Source organism: Carcharhinus amblyrhynchos, unplaced genomic scaffold, assembly GCF_965287045.1.
Source record: "Carcharhinus amblyrhynchos unplaced genomic scaffold, sCarAmb.v2.hapA scaffold_54, whole genome shotgun sequence".
NCBI lineage: Eukaryota > Metazoa > Chordata > Chondrichthyes > Carcharhiniformes > Carcharhinidae > Carcharhinus > Carcharhinus amblyrhynchos.
In genome coordinates, this window is record NW_027649795.1 from 133,196 (window position 1) to 152,988 (window position 19,793).

General features: G+C 47.1%; 1 protein-coding gene across 1 annotated transcript in view; it reads right to left on the reverse strand.

Moving 5' to 3' along the window:
• Positions 1 to 5,321: 5,321 nt before the first annotated feature.
• LOC145337632 (ephrin type-A receptor 4-like) overlaps positions 5,322 to 19,793 on the reverse strand; it is a 42,336-nt gene continuing 27,864 nt past the window's right edge. The window contains exons 8-14 of the mRNA XM_080182437.1: positions 19,034 to 19,114; positions 18,263 to 18,355; positions 14,692 to 14,813; positions 11,364 to 11,473; positions 9,467 to 9,626; positions 7,277 to 7,413; positions 5,322 to 7,145 (exon numbers count right to left, since the gene is read on the reverse strand). Of these exons, the coding sequence (XP_080038563.1) occupies positions 6,854 to 7,145; positions 7,277 to 7,413; positions 9,467 to 9,626; positions 11,364 to 11,473; positions 14,692 to 14,813; positions 18,263 to 18,355; positions 19,034 to 19,114 (995 nt within the window). The 3' untranslated portion in view covers positions 5,322 to 6,853. The remainder of the gene's footprint in view (positions 7,146 to 7,276; positions 7,414 to 9,466; positions 9,627 to 11,363; positions 11,474 to 14,691; positions 14,814 to 18,262; positions 18,356 to 19,033; positions 19,115 to 19,793) is intronic.

Consider the following 19,793-nt stretch of genomic DNA (forward strand, 5'->3'; position numbering starts at 1 on the left):
CCCTGCTTGATTGGCACCACATCCACAAACATTCACTCCCTCCACCATTGACGCTCAGTAGCAGCAGTGTACACCATCGACAAGATGCACTGCAGCAATTCACCAAAGATCCTTAGACAGCACCTTCCAAACCCATGACCACTTCCATCTGGAAGGACAAGGGACAGCAGACACATGGGGAACACCACCACCTGCAAGTTCCCCTCCGAGCCACTCACCATCCCGACTGGGAAATATATCGGCCGTTCCTTCACAGTCGCTGGGTTAAAATCCTGGAATTCTCTCCCTAACAGCATTGTGGGTCAACCCACAGCACGTAGACTGCAGCGATTCAAGAAGGCAGCTCACCACCACCTTCTCAAGGGGCAACTAGGAATGGGTAATAAATGCTGGGCCCAGCCAGTGACGCCTATGTCCTATGAATGAATGAAAAAAAGGTTTCATCTTTTCATTCCCAGAATCAACTCAATGTAAAGAAACCCTCATGGGACTATGATCAGATGAAGGATTACCAAGCTAAAACATTAGCCTTGTTGTTGTCTTCACGACTGCCACTGGCCTGCTAAATATTTTCAGTAATTTTCCATTTTGAAATGCTATAAAATACAATCACAGAATCCCTACAGTGCAAAAACAGATGATTCGGCCCGTCGAGCTTGCACCAACCACAATCCCACCCAGACCCTATCCCTGTAACCCCACATATCTACCCCTAACAAGTCTCCCTGACATTAAGGGGCAATTTAGCATGGCCAACCTGCCTAACCCACACATCTTTCGACACTAAGGGGCAATTTAGCATGGCCAATCCACCTAACCAGCACATCTTTGGACTGTGGGAGGAAACCGGAGCACCCGGAGAAACCCACGCAGATATGGGGCGAACGTGCAGACTCCGCACAGACAGTGACCCAAGCTGGGAATCGAACCCAGGTCCCTGGTGCTGTGAGGCAGCAGTGCTAACCCACTGAGCCACTGATGTTTGGTTCCTCAAGAATCAAGGATTCTACAGCTGGAAAAAGACACATGTTGTCAAAGCTTTTCACCTTGCACCCAAGAGGACAGTTTGCAAGAATACCAAATTGTAAAGGAACAGCAATACGTGAGAAAAGAATGCCGATTATCTGATTGGTAGAGGTGTTACCATGGTGAATGAACCAGTTAATTGATAATTAACTGCCAAGTTTTGTTTAGATTCCAGGCAGGCTGGTTGACTTTTTTTAATTCACTCGTGGGACATAGGTGTCACTGGCTGGGCCAGCATTTATTGCCCATCCCTAGTTGCCCCTTGGAGGGCAGTTGAGTCAACTACATTGCTGTGGCTCTGGAGTCACATGTAGGCCAGACTGGGTAAGGACAGCAAAGGGAACCAGATGGGTTTTTCTGACAATGGGTCATCAATAGATTTTTAATTCCAGATTTTTTTATTGAATTTAAATCCGGGCGTTGAACCCGAGTCCTCCAGGACGTTGGCTGAGTTTCTGGATTAATAGTCTCGCGTTAATTACCACTAGGGTGTGGGGACCTAGTGGTAGGGGATGGGGAAATGGCTAAGGTCTTGAATAACTTTTTTGTTTCTGTCTTCACGGAGGAGGACGTGAATAATTTGCCGGGTGTTAGCGATGGAAAGGTGGTAGGACTGGAGGGTCTTAATGACATTACTGTTACTAGAGAGGTGGTGCTCGACAGACTGGAGGGGCTGATTGTGGACAAGTCGCCAGGACCGGATGGAATGCATCCGAGGGTTCTGAAAGAAATGGCGGAGGTTATAGTGGATGCCTTGGTGGTTATTTTCCAGACGTCGCTGGATTCCGGGGAAGTGCCGGAAGATTGGAAAACGGCTAATGTTACGCCGTTGTTTAAGAAGGGTGCCAGGCAAAAGGCGGGGAATTATAGGCCGGTTAGTTTAACGTCTGTGGTAGGTAAAATGTTAGAATCCGTCATTAAGGAGGAAATTGCGAGGCATCTTGAAGGGAATTGCTTGATAGGGCAGACGCAACATGGTTTCATTAAAGGGAAGTCGTGTCTGACAAATTTACTGGAGTTCTATGAGGATGTGTCTAGGGCAGTGGATAGAGGAGAGCCGGTGGATGTGGTCTTTCTGGATTTTCAGAAGGCGTTTGACAAGGTACCTCACAAGAGGTTATTGCAGAAGGTCAGGGGACATGGAGTTGGGGGTAGGGTGTTAGCGTGGATAGAGGATTGGTTGTCACATAGGAGGCAGAGAGTGGGGGTCAATGGGTGCTATTTGGATTGGCGGTTGGTGACTAGTGGGGTGCCCCAGGGGTCGGTGCTGGGGCCTCAGCTATTTACCATTTATATAGATGATCTGGAGGAGGGAACCGAGTGCAGGGTGTCGAAATTTGCTGATGACACCAAGATTGGGGGAAAGGCAAATTGTGCGGAGGGTGTGGAGAGTCTGCAGAAGGATCTAGATAGGCTGGGCGAATGGGCCAGGAAATGGCAAATGGAATTTAATGTTGGCAAGTGTGAGGTGGTCCACTTTGGTAGGAAGAATGGTAGGAAGGACTATTACTTACGTGGCGAAAAACTGCAGCAGGTGACGGTGCAGAGGGACCTCGGGGTCCTTGTGCATGAGTCGCAAAAACCCAGCTTGCAGGTGCAGCAGGTGGTCAGGAAGGCGAATGGGATGCTGGCCTTCATAGCGAGGGGGATTGAATATAAAAGTAGGGAGGTCTTGCTGCAGCTGTATAGGGCATTGGTGAGGCCGCAGCTGGAGTACTGTGTGCAGTTTTGGGCGCCGCACCTGCGCAAGGATATTTTGGCCCTGGAGGAAGTGCAGAGGAGGTTTACTAGGCTGATACCGGAGTTGAGGGGGTTGAGCTATGAGGAGAGGCTGAATAAACTAGGCTTGTACTCGTTAGAGTTTAGAAGAATGAGGGGAGATCTCATTGAGACGTATAAGATGATGAATGGGATGGATAGGATAGAGGTGGAAAGACTCTTCACGCTCAAAAAAGACAGTAGGACTAGGGGGCACAGCCTCAAGATAAGGGGGAGGCGGTTTAGAACGGAGTTGAGGAGGAACTTCTTCACTCAAAGGGTGGTGAATCTCTGGAATTCTCTGCCCGTTGAAGTGGTGGAGGCTGCCTCGCTAAATATTTTTAAGAAGCGGGTTGATGGGTTCTTGATAAGAGAGGGGATTAAGGGTTATGGGGAGAGGGCGGGAAAGTGGAACTGAGCCACGACAGATCAGCCATGATCTTATTGAATGGCGGGGCAGGCTCGAAGGGCTAGATGGCCTACTCCTGCTCCTATTTCTTATGTTCTTATGTTAACTGTGTAATCCTATGTTAACAGCACCACTTAGTGACACAAATGTGGTATTGCAGCAACACACATCATCATCACTTTCCTCCCTCTGCAAATGCTGCTTGGCCCACTCAGTGCTCCTTGCAGTTTTTATCACAGAATAGAATCATAGAATCCCTACAGTGCAGAAAGAGGCCATTTGGCCCAATGAGCCTGCATTGACCACAAACCCTCCCCATAACCCCAAGTATTTAACTTGCTAATCCCTCTGATACTAAGGGGCAATTTAGCATGACCAATTAACCTAACCTGCACATCTTTGGACTGTGGGAGGAAAACAGAGCACCCTAAGGGAAACCTATGCAGATACGGGGAGAATGTGCAAACTCCACACAGACATGACTCGAGGCTGGAATTGAACCCAGATCCCCAGTGTTAACCACTGTGCCGACCGTAAATCCATGAACATTTGCTTATTGTCTTCCACCCATCACCCCACACCCCCTGCTTCCCCTCCCCACCCATCCCACGCCCTCAGAGTTCATTTGAACTTTAATTTAAGTAGCTGCCTCTATTGGCATGGTGCCACAGTGGGTTAGCACTGCTACCTTACAGCGTCAAGGACCTGGGTTCGATTCCTGACTTGGGTCACTGTGTGGAGTCTGCACATTCTCCCCGTGTCTGCATGGGTTTCCTCCGGGTGCTCCGGTTTCCTCCCACAATCCAAAAGACGTGCTGGTTAGGTGCATTGGCTGTGCTAAATTCTCCCTCAGTGTACCCGAACAGGCACTGGAGTGTGGTAACTCGGGGATTTTCACAGTAACTTCATTGCAGTGTTAATGTAAGCCTACTTGTGATAATAATAAATAAACATTACTGGACAACAGAGACTGCTTATGAGGCTAGAAGGCGTACTTCTCCTATTTCTTATGTTCCTTTGTTTAACATGCATTTGACTTGGGATCTTTTACTTTTGACACTTCAACTTAAAAACCACCTTGGCAAGAATCCTAGGAGCAGTTTGCCTTCCCGTGAAGGAAACTTGCATATGAGTAGTAGCTATGATGTGGAGTTGCCTGCATTGGACTGGGGTAGGCACAGGAACGTATCCAGATTGCCATCACTGTGGATGTGAGATCTCCACATTCTGCTTCCCCCTTGATTCCCCATCTTGTAATTGAGTCTGTGTCTATATATGCCGTGTTTGTAAACCAAATCCTGCACTTACCTGACAAAGGGGCTGCGCTCCGAAAGCTCGTGCTATCAAATAAACCTGTTGGACTTTAACCTGGTATTGTGAGACTACTTACTAGGATTAGTCAGAGAGAGGAATACCGAACTGGGCTACTGAGTTTGCCTCTCGCGGATTCTGTTCATCTAAAGTAGAGTTTATTTATTAGTCACAAGTAAGGCTTATATTAACACTGTCCTGAAGTTAATGTGAAAAATCCCTGAGTTGCCTCACTCCAGCGCCTGTTCAGGTACACTGAGGGAGAATTTAGCATGGCCAATGCACCCTAACCAGCACATCTTTCGGACTGCGGGAGGAAACTGGAGCACCCGGAGGAATCCCACGGAGACACGTGGAGAACATGCAAACTCCGCACAGACAGTAACCCAAGCCGGGAATCAAACTGGGTCCCTGGTGCTGTGAAGCAGCAGTGCTAACCCAGTGTGCCACCGCATCGCCCAAGATCTGGTAGCAAGCAAACAACAACAAGACTCAGCCTCAGTTCCCCACAGACTAGGGTTACCAACTGTAATTAAATGTCACTATATGGCTTTCCTTCCACACTCCAGCCATGAGTCGGCCAACACATGCACTCTTGTGAGGCCAGTGTCTTCCTACGCCCATTGGAAAGCAAAAAAGACTCATTACCCAATTGGATGATGGTCAGCTGTCAGAGAAACAGCCTTTTGTCTCCACCACCACCACCACCTCGCCCCCTCCCCCACCCCGCCCAGTACCCTCCATTTTCAGTATTTTTGTATCTGGTAGAGAGAAACATTCAAAGAAAATGACAAAAGAAATTGGCAATTTTTTTTAATGTCCCAATGAGTTTTCTCCAGGGTCGCATGTGCACACACACACACACACACACATACACAGCAGTGTCTTGGAGATTGAGCAGGAGGTTCCAGTTTGATCCTGGAGGGTTGGTAATCCTCCCCCAGTCTCAGAAGGGGAGTTAAATTCAGCCAGCCTTCCTGCTGCCGGTCCCCTCCTGCTGTATTGTGTCTAGATATGGGACTCAAACTTTCATGGGCACTGCCCACCTGTTTCATCTCTCTCCACAGCCCATGTCCACTTGACCCCATCATGGACAGTGCCCACCCATTTCACAGAATCCTACAGCGCAGAACAAGGCCATTCGGCCCATTGAGCCTGCACTGACCACATTCCCACCCAGGCCCTATCCCCATAATCCCAATCATTTACGCCATCTAGTCCCCCGACATTAATGGGCATTTAGCAAGGCTAATCCACTTAATGTGCACATCTTTGGACACTAAGGGACAATTTAGCATGGCCAATCCCCCTAACTTGCACATCTTTGGACACTAAGGGACAATTTAGCATGGCCAATCCACCCTAACCTACACACCTTTGGACTGTGGAAAAAAACCGGAGCACCTGGTGAAAACCCACACAGACACGGGGGAGAATGTGCATACTCCACATGGGCAGTGACCCAAGGCAGGAATTAAACCTGGATCCCTGGTGTTGTGAGGCAGCAGTGCAAACCACCATGCCATCCTAATCTTATCTCCTCCCACAGCCTATGTACATATGACCCCATCATGGGCAATGCCCACCCATTTCAACTCCTCCCACTGCCCATGTACTCATGAACGTATCATGGGCATTGATTGCCCTGTCATTTAGTTTCCTCCCACTGCCCTTGTACACATGACCCCATCATGGGCAATGCCCACCCATTTCAATTCTTCCGACTGCCTATGTACACATGACCCCATCATAGGCACCCCCCATCCATTTCAACTCCTCCCACTGCCCATGAACACATGAGCCCATCATGGACATTGCCCTGCCATTTAATCTCTTCCGACAGCTTATATGCATGCTCCAGCATCAATTAGCAAATCCAGTCAGAAGCAGCATAGCTGATAGGAGAACTTAAAATATTCTTGCCCGGCAAGGACTGCCTTGTTAGCGGATGGATTGCAGAGAAGGAAAAGATAAGCTGCCACGATATAGAGGTGCAAGCTCTCTGGAGCACTGCTTCCTGCTGCATCAAGTACCAGCGTCCATTTTCAGATTGGTCCTGCGGGTGGCTGGTTGGACATACCAGGGGAGCTCGCTCCCTTTCAGCTAAGGCACTGACAGTTATACTTTGTGTGTCTTTAGCATCAATCGCCTGTCCTGTTGATGCCTAGTGTATAAATCTATATGAACAGCACTGAGAACAAGGAGTCATTGCGAGGTGGTGTTGTCCAAGTTGATGCACCCAAGGTTCACACGATCAAATTAAGTTTTGTTAGATTTGTTAAAGGACAGAGAGGTAAGCCCATTCCATGGCCGGCTTGCATAAGCCAACCTTGTGCTGCCATCCAACAATCAAAACTTCTCTCTGAGCCCCTCACATTGGAGCCCCATCGCAGCCGCCTTGGCATCCATCTCATCACCCAGATCCACCACATAGACATTCCCCATCCCATCACCCCAGTCCTCAGCCCCGCTCATCGCCAGGGCTGCAGCACCTTGCGCCTTGGTGTTGGTGTAGTAGACCTCACCCTGGTCCTCGAGGATGGGCAAGGTGGAGAGAAACTCCTGCAGCTGCGACCTGAGCTCGCCGAAGGTCGGTCGTTGCTCAGGGTTCAGAAACCAGCAGCTGAACATGAGGTGATACCTGGGAAGAGAAGACAGCATTCAGCACTTGTTGAAACCCACACCTTAAATAACTGCCGCTGGCATACATTTTGCTGCTAATCCTGCCGGAACGGATGACCCGATGAGAGAGTGGAGGATCTTGATACTCACAGTTTATCAAGACAATCAGATGGTTGCTTCAGCCGGTTCCCCTTGTATAGGAAGTCATAAATCTCATGGTTTTGTAAGCTGGGATATGGTGTCTTCCCGAGAGTCACAATCTCCCACATCGTCACTCCGAAGGACCACTGGAAACAGGAAGGAGGTGTCAGTGCATTGCAGTCATTGAAATGACCATCAGGTTTGACTAACCCAGCACTCCACTGCCATCACCCACTCTCTGTAAACTTTTTTCCACAGTGAGGTACCGGAGGTGACACAATTGCTCACAGGATCTTTGGACTGAGAAACAGAAAGAAATTGGACCTGGCTTCTACTTCTGATGACTTTCCAGTGACCTCTTTGGAAAGTGTCTGATAAATAGAAGCAGGAGCAGTCCACTTGGCCCATCAAGCCTGCTTCACCATTTATTTTGATCATAACTGATCATCAAATTCAATATCCTTCTTACCCCCACCCCTCAATCCCTTTAGCCCCAAGAGCAATATCTAACTTCTTCTTGAAATCACACAACATTTTGGTTTCAGCTAGTTTCTGTGGTAGTGAATTCCACACATTCACCACCCTTTGGGTGAAGAAATTTCTCCTCATCTCAGTTCTAAAAGCTTTACCTCATCCTTAAACTATGACCCTGAGTTCTGGACTCCCCCTACCATCTACCCTGTCTAACCCTGTTAGAATTTTATAAGTTTCTATCAGCTCCCCTCTCACTCTTCTAAACTCCAGTGAATATAATCCTAACCCACTTAGTCTCTCCTCATATGACAGACCTGCCATCCCAGGAATCAGCCTGGTAAACCTTCGCTGTACTTCTTCTATAGCAAGGACATCCTTCCTTAGATAAGGAACACTAAAACTGCACACAATACTCCAGGTGTGGCCTGACCAAAGCCCTATACAATTGCAGCAAAACAAACATCCCTATCCCTATACTCAACTCCTCTCGCTATGAAGGCTAACATACCATTTGCCTTCTTTATTGCCTGTTGCACCTGAGCACTCACTTTCAGCGACTGATGCATGAGGACACTGAAGTCTCGCTGAGTATCTACCTCTCTCAATTTACACCCATTCAGATCACAGAATCCTACAGTACAGAAGGAGGCCATTCAGCCCATCGAGTCTGCACCAACCACAATCCCACCCAAGCTCTATCCTCATAACCCTATGCATTTTACCCTAGCCAGTCCTACTGACAGTAAGGGTCAACGTAACGTGGCCAGTACACCTAACCAGCACAAGTTTTGGACTGTGGGAGGAAACTGGAGCACCAGGAGGAAACCCACGCAGACACGGGGGGGGCAGAATGTGCAGACTCTGCACATACAGTGACCCAAGTCAGGAATCGAACCCGGGTCCCTGGCGTTTTGAGGCAGCAATGCTAACCCACTGTGCCACCACGTCGGCCCCTAAGACATCTGGTGAGGAAAGAGGATTGGGGTTCAATTGTAACTCAGTGTCAAACTCACCAAGTTCACGCTGGAGAAATCCCATGACTTCAGTTCCCTTTTTCCCCCTCTTGGCCTCACACACTTCCCCCCTATTTGTGCCCAGGAATCATGAATCAGTGCTGGTGGCATGAATTTAACTCACAGCAACGTAAAACGGGACTTGATGGATTGAGTTATAAGGAGAGGCTGGATAGACTGGGACTTTTTTCCCTGGAGTGTAGGAGGCTGAGGGGTGATCTTACAAAGGTCCATAAAATAATGAGGGGCACAGATCAGCTAGAAAGTCAATATCTTTTCCCCAAGGTAGGGGGGTCTAAAACTAGAGGGCAGAGGTTTAAGGTGAGAGGGGAGATACAAAAGTGTCCAGAGGGGCAATTTTATCTCACAGAGAGTGGTGAGTGTCTGGAACGAGCTCTCAGAGGTAGTAGTAGAGGTGGTACAATTTTGTCTTTTAAAAAGCATTTAGACAGTTACATGGGTAAGATGGATATAGAGGGATATGGGTCAAATGCGGGCAATTGGGATTAGCTTATGGGTTTAAAAAAAAGGTGGCATGGACTAGTTGGGCTGAAGGGCCTGTTTCCATGCTGTAAACCTCTCTGACTCTAAGAGACAGGAGTGAGATCAGAAGCAACGCTTGTTCCCTGCCGCTGCTGGAAATATCCGGAGTGACTCCTGGTCTCCCTTCCTTGCTGCTTTCACCTGCAAGCTACGTAAAAACAGGACATACCACGTCACTTTTGGTGGTGTAAATCAACTCCGCCATGCTCTCAATTGCCATCCATTTCACTGGCATCTTAGAGACTGCTCTCTGCCGATAGTAATTACTGCTGTAGATCTTTCTGGACAGCCCAAAATCAGCCACACAAACCCTCATACTGTCGCACAACCTGCATGGGAGGAATGGATGTGAGAGGGAGGGGTTAGTTAATGTGGCCAGTCAGAATGCTTCCTGCTCTCACCTCCAGCTCTGGCCAGCCTTTCAGAGTGATGCTCCCCTACCCATTCTCTGTAGTATTACAGTCAAATAGATCTCAGTCCCGAGACTCCTGCGCACAATCTCGGCAGTGAAAAACTGACTGCAATTCGACACTCAACAAACATTATTGTTTGGGGAGGTCACAGCGTACTGCTGTATCTAACCCCGTGCTGTACTTGGAAGTATTTGATGGGGGACAGTGTAGAGGGAGCTTTACTCTGTGTCTAACCCTGTGCTGTACCTGTCCTGGGAGTGTTTGATGGGGGGACAGTGTAGAGGGAGCTTTACTCTGTGTCTAACCCTGTGCTGTACCTGTCCTGGGAGTGTTTGATGGGGACAGTGTAGAGGGAGCTTTACTCTGTATCTAACCCTGTGCTGTACCTGTCCTGGAAGTATTTGATGGGGGACAGTGTAGAGGTAGTTTTACTCTGTATCTAACCCTGTGCTGTACCTGTCCTGGGAGTGTTTGATGGGGGACAGTGTAGAGGGAACTTTACTCTGTATCTAACCCCGCACTGTCCCTGTCCTGGGAGTGTTTGATGGGGACAGTGTAGAGGGAGCTTTACTCTGTATCTAACCCCATGCTGTACCTGTCCTGGGAGCGTTTGATGGGGACAGTGTAGAGGGAGCTTTACTCTGTATCTAACCCCGTGCTGTACCTGTCCTGGGAGTGTTTGATGGGGGACAGTGTAGAGAGAGCTTTACTCTGTATCTAACCCCATGCTGTACCTGTCCTGGGAGTGTTTGATGGGGGACAGTGTAGAGAGAGCTTTACTCTGTATCTAACCCCGTGCTGTACCTGTCCTGGGAGTGTTTGATGGACAAGTGTAGGGAGAAGGTGCTTTAACTTGGACAGATCCAATACTTTCCCAGATTCTGTACATGATCATGCCCCATTGGGATTCACTAGGGAACAATAAGGACTAGGGAGATCTTAGTTCCTTTATCCCTTCTCCTACCCAATTGTTGCACGGAGACCACTTTAGCACTCATAGCTGTGCCTGTATAATGACCAGCTAATTCATCACTGAATGAGAATTACGTTGATTTGCAGCTTCTTTGCATTCAAAGTAACTTCATTAAAGTGATAAGAGGGGAATAAAAGCGAAATGCTGCGTATTCTGGAATCTGAAACAAAAACAAGGGGATGCTGGAGGATCTAGGCGGGTCTGGCCACCTCTGCGGTGTGGTGGGGTGGGATGGGGGTGGAGCCGGCATTTTGAGTCTGGGTAACCCTTCGAGGATTACATTTTGTAGGTGTTCGCACTTAGAAAATGTTCCATCTACGTAAAAGTGGGAATTGTTAGAAATGTTCTGTGTACATAAAGGTGGAATCATGACCCAAAGTGCGGTGAGTGCTGGGACAGTGAGTACATCTAAGGAGGAGTTAGACAAATTTTTAATTGGGTTGAAGGGTTATGGGGAGAAGGCAGGAAAGTGGGGATGAGGAGCAAATCAGCCATGATTGAATGGCGGAGCGGACTCGATGGGCCGAATGGCCTAATCCTGCGCCTATATCTTCTGGATTTATGAATTGAAGGAAGGGCTGTCGTGGTCTGTATAATTCTACCTCAAACAATGTTAAACAGGCCACCAAAGTAACTAACTACAAATCCTGAATGATAATCCTGAATTCTCCACTACTTACATGCAGTTCCGAGCTGCCAGGTCTCTGTGCAGGAAGCCTTGGTCACTTAGGTACTCCATCCCAGAAGCAATATCAATCATGAACTTCAGGAAGACCTGCAGAGGCACGTGCTAGGAAAGGAGAGAGATACGGCCTTAATATCAAGAATATTGAACTGGTCCCAATAACCCACCATCTCCCTGCATTATATAATGTCAGCCATGTCTCCTTGAGTTGCCTTTGATTTGATTTGATTTGATTTACATGTATTAGCATACAGTGATAAGTATTGTTTCTTGCGTGCTATACAGACAAAGCGTACCTTTCATAGAGAAGGAAAGGAGAGAGTGCAGAATGTAGTGTTACAGTCATAGCTAGGGTGTAGAGAAAGATCAACTTAATGCGAGGTAGGTCCATTCAAAAATCTGACGGCAGCAGGGAAGAAGCTGTTCTTGAGTTAGTCAGTACATGACCTCAGACTTTTGTATCTTTTTCCCGACGGAAGAAGGTGGAAGAGAAAATGTCTGAGATGCGTGGGTCCTTGATTATGCTGGCTGCTTCTCCCGAGGCAGCGGGAAGTGTAGACAGAGTCAATGGATGGGAGGCTGGTTTGTGTGATGGGTTGGGCTACATTCATGACCCTTTGTGGTTTGGAGTTGACCTTTTGTAGTTGTAAATCTGAGCCAGAAATTTTGGGGTTCAGGTTCCACTCTAGAAATATGATTGCATAATCCAGGTTATCCACTTTGGAAGGAATAATAGCAAAATGGACTAATATTTAAATGCTGAAAAATTACAACATGCTACTGTGCAGAGGGACCTGGGGGTCCTTGTGCATGAGTCGCAAAAACTCAGTTTGCGGGTGCAGCAGGTGATCAAGAAGGCAAATGGAATGTTGGCCTTTATAGCGAGGGGGATAGAATATAAAAGCAGGGAGGTCTTGCTGCAACTGTACAAGGCACTGGTGAGGCCACAACTGGAGTACTGTGTGCAATTTTGGTCCCTTTATTTGCGAAAGGATGTATTGGCTTTGGAGGGGGTGCAGAGAAGGTTCACCAGGTTGATTCCGGAGATGACGGGGTTAGCTTATGAGGAGAGATTGAGTAGATTGGGCCTGTACTCATTGGAGTTTAGAAGGCTGAGGGGAGATCTTATAGAAACATAAAAGATAACGAAGGGGCTAGACAGGGTAGAAGCAGAGAGATTATTTCCACTTAGAAAGGAAACAAGAACTAGAGGGCACAGCCTCAAAATAAGGGGGAGTCAATTTAGAACAGAGTTGAGGAGGAACTTATTCTCCCAGAGCATAGTGAATCTTTGGAATTGTCTGCCCATTGAAGCAGTGGAGGCTACCTCATTAAATGTGTTTAAGTCACAGGTAGATAGATTTTTAACCAATAAGGGAATTAAGGGTTATGGGGAGCAGGCGGGTAAGTGGAACTGAACTCACTATCAGATCATCCATGATCTTATTGAATGGCGGGGCAGGCTCGAGGGGCTAGATGGCCTACTCCTGCTCCTATTTCTTATGTTCTTATGACACTCCCAGTACAGCACTGAGGGAGCTCTGTACTGTCAGAGGTGCCATCTTTCAGGTGAAGTATGCACCTGCCTGCCTCCTTAGGTCTTCTTTGTTCATTCATGGGTCATGGGCGTCGCTGGCTGGGTCAAATTTATTGCTTAACTCCAGTTGCCTGAGAGCAGTTAAGAATCAACCACATTGCTGTGGTTCTGGAACCACATGTAGGCCAGACCAGGTAAGGACAGCAGACTTCCTTCCCTAAATGACATTAGCGAACCAGATGGGTTTTTCCGACAATGGTTTCATGGTCATCAGTAGATTCTCAATTCCAAGATTTTTTAAAAATTGAATTCAAATTCCACCATCTGCCGTGGCTGGATTCAAACCCAGGAACCCCAAAATATTAGCTGACTTTCTGGATTAATCGTCCAAAGATAATACCACTAGGCCATCGCCTTCCTGTTCAGCTGAACGTACGCTTCAAAGTAATTGGTTTTAGGGTATGAGATTGTGACGGGCACTATATAAGAGGAAACAAGAGCAGGAATAGGACATTCCATCTCACCATGTAACTAGATTACTTCTTACCTCAACACCATTTTCCTGTTCTACCCCCATATCCTTTCATATCTTTAATATCTAGAAAGCTCTATCTTGAACAGACTTAATGAACCTCCACAGCCCTCTGGGGTAGAGGATTGCAAGATTTGCCACCTTCTGAGTGAAGAGGTTCACTGAATCACAGAATTCTTTACAGCTCAGAAGGAGGCCATTCTACCCATCGTGTCTGCATTGGATCTCTAAATGAGCTATGGGGCTAAGTGCCATTCCCCTGCATATTGTTTCTATTCAAGTACTCACCTAATGCTCTCCTTAATAGAGGCATTTCACAGTAATTCATTGGTGTTAATGTAAGCCTTACTTGTGATGAATAAAGAAACTTTAACTTAAACTTTAATACCTTGACCTCCACTACACAGGTGGCACGGTGGTAAAGTGGTTAGCACTGCTGCCTCAGCATCAGGGACCCAGGTCCGATTCTCGGTTTGGGTCACTGTCTATGTTCTCCCCCTGTGTCTCGTGGGTTTCCTCCAGGTGCTCCTGTTTCCTCCCACAGTCTGAAAGATGTGCTGATTAGGTGCTAAATTCTCCCTCAGTGTAACCCAAACAGGTGCTGAGTGTGGCGACTAGGGGATTTTCACAGTAACTTCATTGAGGAGATTCACCAAATCACAGAATTTTTTACAGCTCAGAAGGAGGCCATTTGACCCATCGTGTCTGCATTGGCTGTCCAAATGAGCAATATGGCTAAGTGCCATTCCCCTGCCTCCTCCCCATACCCCTGCATATTGTTTCTATTCAAGTACTCACCTAATGCTCTCTTTAAAAGGGGAATTTCACAGTGAATTCATTGGTGTTAATGTAAGCCTACTTGTAACTAATAAATAAGTAATAACTTTGATGAGTTGCCTTCTTGGATTCTACAGTCCACATGCTGTCTTTTCAGCTACTTGGGAGCTGGACTTTAGAATATCATCACAAAACTTCTCCACCTCCCAAGCTTTTGGTCACCCTTCCCTAACATTTCCTCACGTCTTTCAAGGTTCTAAGAGATGTTTTACGCAGGCCTGGAAGCAAATGAAGCTATGGGAGGAAACTAGAGCACTTGGAGGAAACCCGCACAGACACAGGAAGAACATGCAAACTCCACACAAACAGTGACCCAAACCAGGAATCGAACCCAGGTTACAGCTGACGTAGTAAGATGCTGACAACCGGGCTGTTGCTGTGTATCCCAATGGATTAATGTAATATAGATCTGGTTACCACAGGGTTTTTTCTAAGTCTTGAGTTGAGGAGAAAGCTGCGAAGGTCTCCGTGTGGCATGAAGGGGAGGACGACCATTGGCATTGGCACTTGTTCCTCGGAATTAACTTCAAACGATACTCCTATAGCAATAAGAACGGAAAAATTCCAATATCAGCCGGTGACCACTCAGCATTCCCAACAGGAGTGGAAAATCCCTGGCTTTATAAATAGAAGGAGGTTACAGTGATGACCAGACCAGCCCCACCTAGAATCCAATTCTGAGCATCATACTTCAGGAAGAATATTAAGGCCTTGGAAAGGATGTAGAGGAAATTTATTACAATGATTAGATAAACAATCACAATTCTGAGGACATTTTCTAAAGAGCATTGAATAGATCTTATGGGAGAAATGTTACAAGACTATGGAGGATAGATCAGGGAAGTAGGTTTCATATTAAACGCTTTCATGTTTCTGGTATTGGCACATTGGACCAAATGGCCTCCTTCTTTGCTTTATCTACTTTCCATCGAGGGAGTGCAGCAGAGATTCACCAAACCAATTTCTGGGGTGGCAGGACTGTCCTATGAGGAGAGATTGAGGCAACTGGTGCAGCACGGTGGGTTAGCTCTGCTGCCTTACAGTGCCAGGGACGTGGGTTTGATTCCTGGCTTGGGTCACTGTCTGTGTGGAGTTTGCATGTTCGCCCTGTGTCTGCGTGGGTTAACCACTGTGCTACATGCCGTCCTACTGTGCAGGTTAGGGTGCTGAATTCTCCCTCAGTGTACCCAAACAGGCACCGGAGTGTGGCGACTCAGGGATTTTCACAGTAACTTCATTGCAATGTTAATGTGAACCTTACTTGTGACACTAATAGATAAACTATATTCTCTAGTCTATGGTTTAGAAGAATGATCTCAATGAAACTTTCAAACTTCTTGAAGGGCAGGATAGGGTAGATGTAGATAGGATGCTTCCCCTGGGATGTGCGAGCTGGGGTCTCATTCCAGGGAACACAGTCAGAATGAGGATCAGGCCATTTAAGACCTAGGTGTGGAGGAGGTTTTTCACTCAGACGTTTGATTTAATTTGATTTATTATTGTCACATGTATTGGAATACAGTCAAAAGTACTATTTCTTGCGTGCTGTACAGACAGAGCATACCATTCATAGAGGAGGAAAGGTGCAGAATGTAGTGTTACAATCATAGCTAGCCATGATGTGGACATGCAGGCATTGGACTGGGTTGGGCACAGTAAGAAGTCTCACAACACCAGGTGAAAGTCCAATAGTTTTATTTGGTAGCACGAGCTTTCGGGGTGCTGCTTCTTCATCAGGTGAGTGAAGGGGCAGTGCTCCAAAAGCTTGCACTACCAAATAAAGCTGTTGGACTTTAACCTGGTGTTGTGAGACTTCTTACTGAGTCATAGCTAGGGTGTCGAGAAAGGTCAACTTAATGCAAGGTAGATCCATTCACAAGTCTGATGGCAGCAGGGAAGAAGCTGTTCTTGAGTCGTTTGGTACGTGACCTCAGACTTTTATATCTTTTTCTCGACGGAAGAAGGTGCAAGAGAGAATATCCAGGGTATGTGGGGTCCTTAATTATGCTGTCTGCTTTCCCCGAGGCAGCAGGAAGTGTAGACAGAGTCAATGGATGGGAGGCTGGTTTATGTGATGGATTGGGCTACATTCACAACCTTTTGCAGTTTCTTGCGGTCTTGGGCAGAGCAGGGGCCATACCAATACAAGTGGAAAGATTTAGGAATTCGCTAGCCCAGGGGACTGTGGGGGCTCAGTCATTGAACATGTTCAAGACGGAGATTGATGGAGTTTTGGATATTAATGACTTCAAGAGATAGCACAGGAAAATGGTGTTGAGATCATGATTAGCCATTATCAAATTGAATAGTAGGAAAAACTAGAACCAGAGGGCATAACCTCAGACTAAAGGGACAATTCTTTAAAACAGAGATGAGGAGGAATTTCTTCAGCCAGAGAGTGGTGAATCTATGGAACTCTTTTCCGCAGAGGGCTGTGGAGGCCAGGTCATTGAGTGTCTTTAAGACAGAGATAGATAGGTTCTTGATTAATAAGGGGATCAGGGATTATGGGGAAAAGGCAGGAGAATGGGAATGAGAAAAATATCAGCCATGATTGAACGGTGGAGCAGACTTGATGGGCCGAGTGAACATAAGAACATAAGAACATAAGAAATAGGAGCAGGAGTAGGCCATCTAGCCCTTCGAGCCTGCCCTGCCATTCAATAAGATCATGGCTGATCTGTCGTGGCTCAGTTCCACATTCCCGCCCTCTCCCCATAACCTTTAATCCCCTCTCTTATCAAAAACCCATCAACCCACATCTTAAAAATATTTAGCGAGGTAGCCTCCACCACTTCAACGGGCAGAGAATTCCAGAGATTCACCACCCTTTGAGTGAAGAAGTTCCTCCTCAACTCCATTCTAAACCGCCCCCCCTTTATCTTGAGGCTGTGCCCCCTAGTCCTACTATCCTTTCTGAGCAGGAAGAGTCTCTCCACCTCTATCCTATCCATCCCATTCATCATCTTATACGTCTCAATGAGATCTCCCCTCATTCTTCTAAACTCTAATGAGTACAAGCCTAGTTTATTCAGCCTCTCCTCGTAGCTCAACCCCCTCAACTCCGGTATCAGCCTAGTAAACCTCCTCTGCACTCCCTCCAAGGCCAAAATATCCTTGCGTAAGTACAGCAACCAAAACTGCACACAGTACTCCAGCTGCGGCCTCACCAATGCCCTATACAGCTGCAGCAAGACCTCCCTACTTTTATATTCAATCCCCCTCGCTATGAAGGCCAGCATCCCATTCGCCTTCCTGACCACCTGCTGCACCTGCAAGCTGGGTTTTTGCGACTCATGCACAAGGACCCCAAGGTCCCTCTGCACCGTCGCCTGCTGCAGTTTTTCGCCACGTAAGTAATAATCCTTCCTACCATTATTCCTACCAAAGTGGACCACCTCGCACTTGCCAACATTAAATTCCATTTGCCATTTCCTGGCCCATTCGCCCAGCCTATCTAGATCCTTCTGCAGACTCTCCACACCCTCCACACAATTTGCCGTTCCACCAATCTTGGTGTCATCAGCAAATTTCGACACCCTACACTCGGTTCCCTCTTCCAGATCATCTATATAAATGGTAAATAGCTGAGGCCCCAGCACCGACCCCTGGGGCACTCCACTAGTCACCATCCGCCAATCCGAATAGCACCCATTGACCCCCACTCTCTGCCTCCTATTTGACAATCAATCCTCTATCCACGCTAACACCCTACCCCCAACTCCATGTCCCCTGACCTTCTGCAATAACCTCTTGTGAGGTACCTTGTCAAACGCCTTCTGAAAATCCAGAAAGACCACATCCACCGGCTCTCCTCTATCCACCGCCCTAGACACATCCTCATAGAACTCCAGTAAATTTGTCAGACACGACTTTCCTTTAATGAAACCGTGCTGCGTCTGCTATATCAAGCAATTCCTCTCAAGATGCCACTCTCAAGAGTGGCCTAATTCTGCTCCAATGTCTTATGGTCTTATGTCATTCATACCTATAAGTCTGAGGACGTTTGGATGGTCAAAGCCTTGCATCAAATCCGCTTCCCTCAGGAATGACTCCAGCTCGGGTTTCGAATTCAGTCTCTCTAGAAGGCAAAGAAAGATTTCACACCTGTGTAAACGCCATGTTGGATGCACAGTAACAGAATTCAGGGGACAGTTTGTGTTCCTGAGCCAGTGCCAGACTAGGTTGCTTTGTGAGCATCGCTATCAGGAATTTGTTACAAGAATGGGGGGGTGCGGCACGGTAGAATGGTGGTTTTTTTTCATTCACTCCTACCATACACAATCCCAATGGATCCAAACCCCTTCCTGTTCACTCCCACTATACACAATCCCAATGGACCCAAACCCCTTCCCGTTCACTCCCACCGTACACAATCCCAATGGACCCAAACCCCTTCCCATTCACTCCCACTGTACACAATCCCAATGGACCCAAACCCCTTTCCCACTCATCCCCATTGTACACAATTCCCATGGACCTAAACCTCTCTCTGTTCACCCCAATTATAAAGAGTAGAAATGGACAGAATCTTTCTCATCCAGGGCCGTTGTGTGGAATCCATACCGCTTTCTATTCATACATATTGCAATGGACCAAATCTTCTCTGATTCGCTTCCATGTATAGAATCCCTTCAGACCAAATGCCAGGGTTTTGAATACCAAATACGTGTCTGAAATCTGTTGTTATCACTGCATCATTTCTGAGTAAAATAGTCTCAGGTTTATCAAGATCTGACTCCACAGAGTTTGAACTTACGTTTCATTGTCTTAACAGCAACATTCTGGACAGCACCATTGCTTTGTGCTAGTTTTCCCTGGTACACAGAGCCAAACTCTCCTAATTGTCAGGGATAAGAGAGAGAGTTGTCAGCCATCAATACCATTCTGGCAACCATTACATACCCTACCCAATTAATTCAATTGAGAAAGTTTGGTGCCAGCTCCGCCTGGCATTGTACTGAGACAGACACACCTGGGTGAGCTTTACCTATACCAAGCCAGTCAGTCTCAGGTAAGACTATATGCTTGAGTACTATATGATACGATGCAGTCTTCCGAAGATAGGGAGAGAGAGGGGAGACAGAAAAGATGGGGAGGGAGTGGCAGACGAGAAACCAGAGTTCCTGAACATCATCACTTAACAGTGAATGGTAAGTGACTGTTTGGATAGCATGGTAGTTAGCACTGCTGCCTCACAGCACCAGAGACCCAGGTTCAATTCCAGCTTGACTCACTGTCTGTGTGGAGTCTGCATGTTCTCCCCTGTGTCTGTGTGGGTTTCCTCCGGGTGCTCCGGTTTCCTCCCACAGTCCAAAGTTGTGCAGGTTAGGTGAATTGGCCATGCCATATTGCCCCTTAGTGTCTAAAGATATGCAGGTTAGATGGATTGGTCATGTTAAATTGCCCCTTAGTGTCCAACGACATGCAGGTTACGTGGATTGGCCATGCTAAATTGCCCCTTAGTGTCAGGGAGATTAGATTAGCGGGGTAAATATGTGGCATTATGAAGATAGGCC